The 12307-nt window shown below is 43.4% G+C and overlaps 1 protein-coding gene across 4 annotated transcripts in view; it reads right to left on the bottom strand.

The window, feature by feature from the left end:
- SART3 (spliceosome associated factor 3, U4/U6 recycling protein) overlaps window positions 1-12307 on the bottom strand; it is a 33461-nt gene that overhangs the window by 10077 nt on the left and 11077 nt on the right. For 2 of the 4 annotated variants that reach the window (XM_089894612.1, XM_022550656.3), the window contains exons 4-12: window positions 10995-11179; window positions 9622-9727; window positions 8003-8127; window positions 3536-3691; window positions 2701-2839; window positions 2109-2216; window positions 1331-1408; window positions 1154-1212; window positions 83-192 (exon numbers count right to left, since the gene is read on the bottom strand). In XM_089894612.1, coding sequence (XP_089750738.1) covers window positions 83-192; window positions 1154-1212; window positions 1331-1408; window positions 2109-2216; window positions 2701-2839; window positions 3536-3691; window positions 8003-8127; window positions 9622-9727; window positions 10995-11179 — 1066 coding nt within the window. The remainder of the gene's footprint in view (window positions 1-82; window positions 193-1153; window positions 1213-1330; window positions 1409-2108; window positions 2217-2700; window positions 2840-3535; window positions 3692-8002; window positions 8128-9621; window positions 9728-10994; window positions 11180-12307) is intronic. The other 2 variants (XM_089894614.1, XM_022550657.3) reach the window with 1 other exon arrangement.

Raw genomic sequence — 12307 nt, 5'->3', positions numbered from 1 at the left:
ACTGCAAGCAGGCCCAGGCTGCATAGGCAGGGGGCATGCGGGTCACACCTGACAAGCACCGCCCCCAATCCCGGCCGGTTACCTTTCCAGGTTGTAATACTCAAGCCACATGTTGGCATACTTGGCGTTCCCTTTGGTCATGATGCTGTCCCAGAGCTCCCGGGCTTTCTGCATGTTATTGCACAGTCGAGCCTGCACGCATTAGCAGACTGAGTTAGGAGAGGACTCAGACCTTATGATGGTGACACTTGTTACAAAACACTTCAGACGCACATGGCTAAAAACCTCCCACCCCAAAACTCACCCCAAAACTATCAGCATTACTTAAGTCCCTGGACATTCATGGGCCACCCCCCACGATAACAGCCCAGCCCAAGCATGTCAGCCTTTTTGCAGCAACAAGCCTCAGGCTGCCTGCCCATGTTCACCTCGAGAACCACACTTGGGAGCCCACAGGCACTCACGACAGTACTGGCCAGGCGTTTTCTATTTTTAACAAGCTTAACTGTAAGTGTTTTATTTGAAGGGCAAGGCAGAGAAAGAAAGATGGATCGAGGAGCAGATGCCGGCTCTTAACTTCTGAGCCGCAGTTGCTGCATCGTTAACGTGGTCTCAACACAACCATCCCACCCACCAACTACCTGATACCTGACTCTCCCCCAGAGGACAAAACGTTAGAATTTTACAATCCTACGAGCTGATTATGGGCAGGGTTCACGTCTTACTCACCTTGGGGTCCTTGGTTCAGCAATAACATTCAACTCATTATATCCTCTGATTATTTGTGAAACTGTCTGTCTTCCACACTAGCTTGAAGCCTTACTAGCACAGGGACAGGGCTTATCTCATCCCCCGGCACACAGTGAAAGGCCTGGCAAGCGGCTCACGCTGGGAACGTGCTCACCAATGGGGCACAGCGCGGGAAGGGAACACACAAGTGAGTGCCTGGCATTCAGACAGCTGCTGCGCAACTTTGAGCTGGGAGCTAGGGGTCTCCCTAAGATAGAAACAAATGTGTGTCGAGCAAGGAAATAAACATGAATCCTTACAGGGCCTAGACCGTCACCTGGGATCCTGACTCAGCTTCGGTCACACTATCGGACAAAGGTCCCTCAAAGGGGGATGAAACTGACAATGTGTCAAAAACATTTACCTCAATCCGAGCCCAGTTCTGCATGATCAGGCAGCTTGGATCTCCACTCTCACTGAAACCTTGAAGAACAGAAGTAGACGAAATCAGAAAGTAATTGAGAGGCAAAGCGCCTCTGACTAAAAAGGTACACGGAGCAGAAGAGGCAGCACGAGCGGCCGCGGCGGGAGGCCCACTTACGCTCCTCCACCTCCTGCTTCAGGTACTCCAAGGCGCGGGCGAACGCAGACCGCAGCTCCTCCAGCTCTTTACTGGAGTCTGTGAGAAAGTGCAGAGAGGTTCGGCTCGAGGAAGCCACATGCCACGTCTGGTTTGTTCTTTTCAATCCTACACTGAAGCTCCCTGGCATCATGCTGGGGACACGGAAATAAAACTGCCAGGCCCTGCCCTCATCACACAGTGGGGGGAGGCAGATACAGGAAGACAGCACATCACAGACAGTACGAGGACAAAGGTGACAAGGGCGCCATGTGCGGGACCACAGCAGAGGGGGTCTCCCCGAGCCGGCAGAATGGCTAAAAGCTCCCTGCATGAGGAAGCAAGCACCAATTAGGGGTGGGGGCGTGTGGTTCTGGTTGCTCTTTTTTTTTTTTTTTTTTTTTCTTTTTTGAAGGAGGAGGAGAGAGGAAGGCAGGGGATGCCATGGACGTTCCATGATTTAAAAGGAACACAGCAGTCCCATGTAAAGAACTATTTAGGATACACAGAAGGGAGAGAAGGGAGAAATGAGACTAAAGAAGTTGGCAGGAGCCAGTGTAAACCGTAAGGACCATTACTCTCTCCCTTTACAATAAACAGCATGATTCGTTACAAACTGAAATAGCTAAAATTTCTGAGGAAAAAAAAAGTGACCAATATCACTTGCCCCACCATGGGATATCTGGGCAACTGGACATCCTACCAAAACACATGTTAAGGAAAAACTCAGTTCTGATAGGAAACACATAAACTTCAATACCTTGTTTGAAATCGACCCTTCTCCTCAGGTAATCAAGGTACGCCTGCCAAATCTCCACATAATCAGTGGCCTGAATGAAGCCAGCACTCAGAGCTTTCTCGAAGGTCACTGGAGTCGAAGAAAAAGCCAGGATTTGTTGCCAATTCAAAAAGAAGTTATCAAGATGATTTTAAAAACTGCTACTGACTATAAAATTCCATATGGCTTAAATAGTAATAATGGGATGCAACAAAAATGAAATGAGCTAGAGAGAAATGTTCAAAAGAAAGGCTACTACAGTGGTGTACAAACTGTGTTCTAGAAAGGGCACATCCCACAAGGTGCCCTGCATTAAAGTGCTCCAGGTCAAGTAAGTTGGTGAAAAGACCATGACTCCCTGGAAAATCACAATGAATATTAAGACATTAAAAAGTTCTAATAAGTCAAAAAATACAACTACTTCATATCTCCCATTTAGAGCCCTTCTTGTCACTAATACCCAATATCCCAAAGTAACCGCCTGGGGAACGCCGATTTAATAACTTCTGTCACAGCTCAATGTTTCTGACTCAGGACAAAAAGCTTAGAAGTCTTCCCACAAAAACATCCGCACCCGAAATCACTCGATGATCAACTCCATGTCTTTCCATGGCCAAGAGGTACCGACTCCACAGGGCAACTGTCCACGGGCAGTTTCTAACAGCGCGACTGTGTACAGATAAAACCAAATCCTTTACTTTCAGCTGCCGATCCTATGATAAAGAATGCCAGGGTCAGGAGAGAAAACTTTATTGTTAAGACTTCACCATCCATGAGACATTCCCAGCACAACCGACAAAAGACATTTCCTTAATATGACTGGTTTCTTCAACAAAAAAATCACAAGGGGTTTTGCGGGAAAAGAGGAGAGAGGTGGAGAGGGGAACCTAGAGATCAAAGAGCTTTAAGAGACATCAGCCAATCCTAATGTATGGATCTTGTTTAGATCCCGATTCAAATCTGTTATACATACACACTGAAATATTTACCATCAAAATGTGATTTCTGGATTTGCTTCAAAATAACATGGAAGGGAGGAAAATAGGTAAGGAACCTAGTAAGATTGTAGATGAAACTAGACTAGTGCCATTAATTAAGTGTTGAAGCTGGGTGATGGTTAACTGCAGTTTCATTTTACTAATCTGTCTACATTTATGTATTTACGTTTTTCCATGATAATAAGTTAAAAGAAAAATTAATATGTTATAAAGTCCGCAACAGTAAGGCTATGCAAAAATTTTTTTACAGTTATCAGTTTAAAATAACTTAAAACACCAGGAGACTTCCTTAGTGAGTCAAGCAGAGAGAAGCGGCATGCAGCTAACTACTGGCACTCTTTCTGATTTTCTTTAAATGGAACCTAAATTGGTAAAAAATAAAGTGAGATTAGAACAGGTAGGTTATCTTACTAGGTACTGACTGTAACGAATCCATAAGTCTGGGACAAGGCAGTTCTCGACCAGAGCGCGCTCAAAGATCAACTGAATGCGGGCGGGGTCTCCAATTTTCATCTCAAAATCGATGTATGCTTGATATTCAGCCAGCCTGGGTGCTTCGGCTTGCAACTGGGGCAAAGGAGAATGGCAATGAAATTGGAATGAGCTATGTGACACTGTCAGAAAGCACACACAGCTCCGCAGTAAATTTTGGTGAGAACGGCCACACCAAGATAAGAATCACCAATCCCCACTCGCAGAACCTCTGCATATCAGGTCTATAAATTGATGAGCAGAAAGTGAATCCAAAGTGCCTCTTCATGGCAATAGTTACAAAGGCTCCGTAAACCCTTTTTAAACTCCATCCCCAGACCACAGGGAATTTAAATCTCCCATCAATCAGGAACTGAATGAAAGAGAAACATCTTTGCCAACGACCACTGCTAACCATCCTTTCAAAACAGATATCACTTTCTGGGCCTACTGAGTGGGGTGAATGCAACCATACCAGAGTTGCTTGGTGCCCTGTGCTATTTCAGGTTCATCACTCCAAATACCAGCTCCTGCCAGAGTACAGGTATATGCAGGAGATGGAGGAGGCTATGCTCAATGTTTACTGATCCAAAGGCATACAATTAAAATTCTTTTTAAACAAAATCCTCTTATTCAACTTGTTTTCTCCTCAGCCACACTCTGCTGAAGGTCAAAACAAAATTCAACTGCCTGAGGATTTCATGAATGAAGCTTTGTGAAATGCAACTAAATACCAATCATTTACACGTGAAAAAGGGAGAGGGAGCACATGCAGACCAGAGAGAGAGCACGCATGCTCTGAACTTAGAAAGATGATATTGGAGAGACTCAGTTTCTACTAAGAATGACAAAATCAGTTACCCAGACACACTGTGCCACTGAAAATACTAGATTAAATATTAAAAAAAAAGCTTCTTGCAAATCAACAACAAACTGGCCAAGAAACAAGAAATACTGCAAACAAAATCTAAGTGAAAGTGGTTAAGCTAAGGGAAGGTTAAGCTTTTGCCAGTTTAAGAGATAATATTAAGAATTTGATCTTGGGACCTCCCTGGTGGCACAGTAGTTAAGAATCCACCTGCCAATACAGGGGACACGGGTTCGAGCCCTGGTCCGGGAAGATACCACATGCCGTGGAGCAACTAATCCCATGCACCGCAACTACTGAGCCTGAGCTCTAGAGCCCGCAAGCCACAACTACTGAAGCCTGCACACCTAGAGCCCGTGCTCCGCAACAAGAGAAGCCACCACAATGAGAAGCTCACGCACTGCAAGGAAGAGTAGCCCCCGCTCGCCACAACTAGAGAAAGGCCGTGCGCAGCAACAAAGACCCAACACAGCCAAAACTAAAATAAATAAATAAATAAATTTAAAGAATTTGATCTTTACAACAATCGTAGGAAGCAGCTATCATTTCTGTAGCCATCTTACATTCGAGGCAACTGAGTCACAAGGAGGCTAAGTACTAGCCCAGAGATAAAATTCAGATTTGAGGCAGCCCATCTCTCAGAGCCTGTGTTCTCACTCACCAGGCCGCGAAAGATACCGGAAACAGAGCCAAGAAGCCCAACAAACCTCAAGCAGGATAAATACAAAATAATCCACATCTGGACCCACTGCAGTGAGACTGCCAGACAGCAAACCAAACCAATGAGACCTTAAAAGTGGCCACAGAACAAACAAGGCTTTCCTTCCAAGAAGCAAGAGTCGGACAGCTGACTCAGCAGCACAACAGAAGCCGGAAGAGAAAAAGATATATTTAACTGCCGAGAGAAGAGAACTGCCAGCCTAGAATTCTATATCCTGAGAAATTAACTCTCAAGGAGAGCAAAGTAAGGACCTTTTGAAACAAACAAAAACTGAGAAAATCTGTTACAAGCAAATATCCAGTGCAGGAGATGCTAAAGGGCAGACTTTAAGCAAAAGAAAAGTGATTGCAGGTGAAAGATCTACGACGTGAGAAGAGCGAGCAAAGAAAATGGGAAATGCATGCATAAATGTAAACAAACTGGAACTGCAAAATGCAGCATTAATAACGATGCCTTGTGGGTCAACTAAAAGACAAGAAATACAAGAAAACAAAGCATAAGTCTGAGGGGTGGTAAATGAAGTTAAAAGTATTCTAAGACCAAGAAAGGGGAATAAATGCCATTTACAAATAATATTGCGTGTGTATTGTCAACACATAAAATCTCCCCAAATCTATAAATTATTAATAAGGATTGAGCAAGTTTGATTAAAAAATTAATATTAAAAAAACTGCATTTTATATACCAGGAACAAACAACTAGAAAATAAAATCTTTAAAAAGATACCATTTATAATAGCATCAAAAAAAACACTTAGAAATACATCTAAAAATGTGTTCAAGACACTGGATAAATTTATAAACTTTATAGACAAGACTTAAATAGCAGAGGTCTATACCATGTTCACAGATTGGAAGATTCAATATTTAAAAGATATAACTTCTTCCCCAAATTGATCTACAGATTCAATGCAATTCCAATCAAAAATTCAAGGGAATTCCCTGGCGGTCGAGTGGTTAGAACTCCATGCTCTCACTGCCAAGGGCCCGGGTTCGATCCCTGGTCAGGGAACTAAGATCCTGCATGTGGTGCAGTGTAGGGAAAAAAAAAAAAAAAAAATCAAGTTTTTTTTTTTTTGTTTGTTTGTTTAATAGAACTTGACAAGCTGATTCTCTATTAACGGAAGTACTAAGAGCTAAAGAACGCCAGGACCCTCTTGAAGGAGAACAACATGGATGGGACTCATGCTACCAAAGATCGAAACTTAATTATAAAACTATCGTCATTATGGCAGTGTAATATAAACCAGTGGGGCAGAACAGAGGGCCCAGAAATAGACCCACACAGAAATGGAAAGCTAATCCATGACAGATGTGGGGCAGCATATGAGTGAGGGTGGATGGAATTATCAAAGTCAGCACTGGAACAATTGTTTCTCCATATGGAAAAACGGAATTGGACCCTGCCTCAGACCATACCCGAAGATCCATTCCAGAAGAAAACCTAAAGCTGAACGACAAAATATAAACTTTCAGAAGAAAAACAGAACGAAGTATATTAGTGACCTCGGAGTATGGAGAGATTTATTAAGCACAAACCCTAAGGAAAAGAATGACAAATCCAATTAGATTAAAATTAAGAATTGGTCTTCAGGGCTTCCCTGGTGGCACAGTGGTTGACAGTCCGTCCGCCTGCTGATGCAGGGGACACGGGTTCGTGCCCCGGCCCGGGAGGATCCCACATGCCGCGTAGCGGCTGGGCCCGTGAGCCATGGCCGCTGAGTCTGCACGTCCAGAGCCTGTGCTCCGCAGCGGGAGAGGCCACAACAGTGAGAGGCCCGCGTACCGCAAAAAAAAAAAAAAGGAAAAGACAAGCCACAAACTTGGGAGGAAAAAACTGTAATACATACAACCAAAAGTATGGATTAAGACCCAGGACTCCTAAAAATCAATTAGAAAAAAGACAAACCAAAAAAAAATGAGCCAAAGACTTTAACAGGTACTTCAAAAAAAATTTTTTTTAAGGAAATCTGAATGGCCAATAGGTGTGAAAAGATGCTCAACGTCATTAGTTATGAGGGAAGTGCAAATTAAAACTATAATTTGAGATCCATCAGATTGCCTAAAATTTAAGTATGTCAATACCCCAGGTTGGCAGAACAATGAGAACTCTCAGATACTGCAGGCGGGAGTAGCAACTGATAGCCTGGAAAACAGTTCAGCATCACCCTAGGACCCAGCAATTCCATTCTGACGTAATGGAATGAAACTCTTTTTCATGTGTACCAAGAGATACGTCCAAGAACAGTCAGAGCAGAACTACTCCTCCTAGCAAAACACTGGAAACAACCCAACCACCTAAGAACACAGATAAATAAATTGTTTATACACAGACAACTTTACAGCAGTGTAAACAAATGGACTAAAACTATACTTATCAACATGAGTAAAACCCAAAAAACATGTTGAAAGAAAATATACAGCATGATTCCATTATATAGAAGTTCAAAAACAAGCAAAATTAAACCATATATTAATTAAGGATACGTTCATAGGTTGTAAAACTATAAAGAAAAGCAAGGGGATGATTATCACAAAAGTCAGGAAAGTGATTACCTCTCGGGAGAGGGAAGAGGAGGCAATCGGAGAGGGGCACATAGGAGACTTCTAAGGTACTGGCAATGCTCTATTTCTTAACCTGGGTGGTGGGTACATGGATGTTCACTTTATTATTAGGATGTAAACTGAATGTACACATTTATACACTCTATAGTATATTTCACAATAAAACAAATGTTAAAGATACTGTTTTACTTGCAACTATCAATTAGGGAAAAGTTTGTAGAGAGACGTTTACTGTAAAAGAGACCAACACTTACCAGTGTTTCTTCATAGGGTTTATATTTCTCCAACTGCTGTAGTGCTTTGTTATAGTTCTGAATTACTGACTCTGGTATAGGGTCTTCTGACCATTCTTCATACTCTGCAAACGTTGCCTCCATATCTATTGAGAGATGGATTCAGCCCATGGGTCTTGCCATTGGGTTTTATCAACTCAAACACAGAGTAAACCCTGAGACTCAGGTGCCACTGGCCCCTCCCACATCTGTGGCCACAGGGCTCTTACTTATGGAATCCTGAGCTCTTCTGCTGAGCCCTGACTTGGTCTTAGACTCTGTCTCAAAGCACCATCCTGGGCAGCCCTACCACCTAGTTAAATGAAACTAACAGCAACGCTCTAACCACACTTACCTACTGCTCCCTATGTTCTAACACTTCACATCCATTACCTCATTCGATCCTCACCACTCTACCAGGGAGGTTCTACCATGATTCCCACTTTGCAGTTCAGGAAACATAAGCAGAGGGTTACATCAACTGGCCACAGTTAACAGGAGAACAAGGCTTTGAACCCACGCAGTCTGACTCAAGTTCATGCTCTGCTCACCAAGCTGTACTGCCTCACACTGGTATGTGAGATTAAACATAGAAGCCAGCTCAGCTCTAGCCTTTTCTGCTTGTCACCCAAAGATTTGACTGGAGAGCCATTTCATAATTTGTCAAATCCAATCCAAATAAACCAGGAAGTAAAAAGAAATAACACCTGGGCTCAAGTAAAGTTGGCCAGAGGGGGCTTCCCTGGTGGCGCAGTGGTTGAGAGTCTGCCTGCCGATGCAGGGGACACAGGTTCGTGCCCCGGTCCGGGAAGATCCCACATGCCGCGGAGCGGCTGGGCCCGTGAGCCACGGCCGCTGAGCCTGCGCATCCGGAGCCTGTGCTCCGCAATGGGAGAGGCCATAGCAGTGAGAGGCCCGCGTACCGCAAAAAAAAAAAAAAAAAGTTGGCCAGAGGCTCTGAGGGTGTGCAACGCATAACCACACCTGGGGAACAAACAAGATGGCAGCACCCAATTCTTCCCATGCTCGGAAGTCCTCCCAGCGCTGCTCATGTTCAAGCTCAAAGGCTTGGCTTGCCAAAATATGTTCACACAAAAGAAGACTCCTTCCCAAGTCCCAAGAAATTCAGATAGGAACACTTCCAATCGACTGCGCTCCTGGACCACCAGTTCACCTCCACAGGAGGAGGATATTAGCCCACCTACAAGCCCCACACTGTTATGGAGGTTACTTCTGAAGAGAAAACGCTCATAATGGAGCTCTTACTCAATAAAGTTCCCCCAGAAAACACAGGGAGTCAGTTTCCCTATTCCTTTCAGAGACCCTCTCTCTGCCTCCCTGACAATGTCTTAATACAGGAAACTAGGGGTCAGAAAGTCTGCTTCTAGTCCTGCCCCTGACCCTCGTAACCCACTTGAGCATGAACAATTCAAGATATGTTTTTCCCCAGGGCCCTGTCCACAGTGATACTGTCCAATGAGAATACCAACACCAGCCACGTTCGCCTCACGAGATGCTGGGAAAGGCCTAATCACGTGACATGCTCCAAAGCATTCTAAGAACGACGAAGGACTGGCTGTGGATGGGTCACTTTCTCTTACCGTAGAGTGGGATCGCCAACTGTCGCCGGAAGAGACTGTGGACTTTCTCCAGCTGTGAATCAAAGGTTTGTTCCCGGTCAAAAGGGGAAAGGAAGCCAGCTATGGGCTAAAGAAGCAAATTCGTAGTAAATGACAAACTCTGGTTCTTCCTACTTCAAAAAATATTTCAGCACATCTTTAGTTCACACTAAAAAAATTCATAGGACCTCTCATACATGAGGTATTGTGCCAAATGCTGCACGAGGCTCAAAAGTGAATGTTTTCCCTAGCAAGTGTTTATGAGGGGAGAGCAAGAAGGAATCCAAGAACGCAAGAGGGAAGAGATATGGGAACATATGTATATGTATAACTGATTCACTTTGTTATAAAGCAGAAACTAGCACACCATTGTAAAGAAATTATACCCCAATAAAGATGTTAAAAAAAAAAAAAAAGAAAAAGAAATGTACCCAAAGGACTACAACAAGATACAGCATAAGCATCACAAAAGCGAAGCGTCACAAGTATCAAAGGATGGCAGCTCGCTTCAAGCTGGTTTTCAGGGCTGAGTTTGTCATTATGAAGGGAGGGAATCAAGGGAAGGCTCCTGGAGGAGCTGGCACCAGGGATGCTCCTACAGGCTCTCCAGAGCTGGCGAGAGAGGAGAACAGACTCCCAGATGAAGGGAGGTCAAGAGTACAAGTACAGTGGCCGGAAAGTGCATGAACACCGAGGGGAGCGTGGGAGCAGACTCCATGTGGGGTCACGACTGACACTCGAGACAGCCGCACGTGTCAGCCAGAGGCTCAGTCCCAACGCCTTAGTCCAGGGAAGGGGAGAGCACCACTGCACATTTCTCAACAGGGACACAATCAAGACGGGACTGGGCTACTTTAACCACAGTGATCTAACTTAAGGACAGGGCTCCACGGTGTACCAACAACAACTTTGTGGTCACACACAGAGTGGAAAAGAGACACTAGGGAGGGGACTGTAAAATTCTATAAATCATAGTCTAGTCTAAAAACCGCAATTATGATGGGATCAAATCTCTCAGTTACTATGGGACATGATGTATATATACATATATATGTACACATACATATGTATACACACACACATATAAAATCTTTTTTTTGGAATGACTTCGTTATCCTTGTACTGTCACCTGAAACCAGTAACTAAAACAGGAGTATGTTTAAATATCAGGAAAAAATTGTAGGGTCATCTGTTTTTTAGTCAAAGAAGACATTCTTGCTACTCCACAAAGACTCGTGATTTTATTTACTGCCCACCCACTAAGTGACAGGCAAAGACCGTTTTGTTAACTATGTTTCTCCAAGACCACTTACGAGGACAGCCCTGGGTGGCCAAGGCAAGCACTGGTCACTCACCCGGGCAGCTTCCACGATGGCACTTTCAAACTCCCGATAAGCCTCCCAGATGGCGAGTCCCTTGGTCATGTGTAACCCGACAGACGAGAGGGCCCTTTCAAACACAGAGCGCACTTTCTCAAGGCCACCTTTCTGACCAATCCCGCCGACTGAGTACTGGCCGTACTCTAGCCAAATGTTAGGACCTAAAAATGAGAAGTGTTCTATTAGTTCAGGATACGAAATGCTCAAACATCAAAACTTTTGTTCTGATGAACAACAGAAGAAATGAGCCCACCAAAAAAGTACTCATTCATGGAGAAAGGGAAGAGCATCACCAACAAGTATCCCAGGTTCCCTGTACCAACACTGCAGCCCAAAAAGAAAGTCTATCTTAATGGCCCTACTAGGTATAACCATTGAGATCTGACTCCATAAACAGTACATGCCAAGTGGTAATATGTAATATGACTGATTATAGAGCTCATTTGTTAAAACTGAAGAAATCCAGTAAAGATTTAAATGAAAATAGTTACAAATCTGAGTGACTTTTCAGAAAGACTGCAAAGCCTAGAATTTTTCAACTTTTAAATCTTGATTCATTTTTAAGCCTTCTGATCAAAGTGAAAAACAAAATTAAAAGCACCAATCCTGTTACTAGAGATTTTAAATCTCTAAAACACAACAAAAAAGACCCGGTTACCTTGTTTCTTTCACTTTTTAAACTTTCTATATACTCACTCCTGCAGCATTAAGACCAATGAATTAAACTCTGTATGAATGCATCGATTCTTACTGTACGTATTGTGCCTATCAAGTCACTTTTCAGAGATCTGAAAATAATTTTTGATGCTCATACACTAACCTTGTAAAATAAAAATACTAAAAAGATAAAGCCAACATGAGAACTGCTGTGTGTTTTCCTTAGGCTTGCTTTCTCAATGAAATAAGTCATTTCTAAAAACTTAGCTAAGGTTTGTGAGCTACTCTGTTTTTGCTCACCAGTACAGAGCTGCCATATGGGCTGCAAAACGAAAATGGAAATGAACTAGCTCTTGGAGCTGAAGCCCTTAGTGAGGGTTAGTCTAGTTTACAGAGGGTCTATGCTTCTCACTAGGGGAAATGCCCACAGAGGGAGTGAGGAAAATCAGATAGGAAAAAGGATATTTAATTAAAAATGGGAAACATTTTAAAATAATTTTTAAGAACACTCTGTCCATAGCATTGTGTGATACAGTCCTCGATGTATGTAGAGAAAATATTTAGAGACTTATACCATCAAACGGGATTTTTTTTTTTTTTCTTTTTTTTGCGGTACGTGGGCCTCTCGCTGC

The sequence above is a fragment of the Delphinapterus leucas genome, chromosome 14 (genome assembly GCF_059928025.1).
Source record: "Delphinapterus leucas isolate spDelLeu-1000000601 "Yukka" chromosome 14, BTC_Dleu_Yukka2, whole genome shotgun sequence".
NCBI lineage: Eukaryota > Metazoa > Chordata > Mammalia > Artiodactyla > Monodontidae > Delphinapterus > Delphinapterus leucas.
Note: the sequence above shows the minus strand (reverse complement) of the source record. Positions and strands in the feature narration are given on the sequence as shown.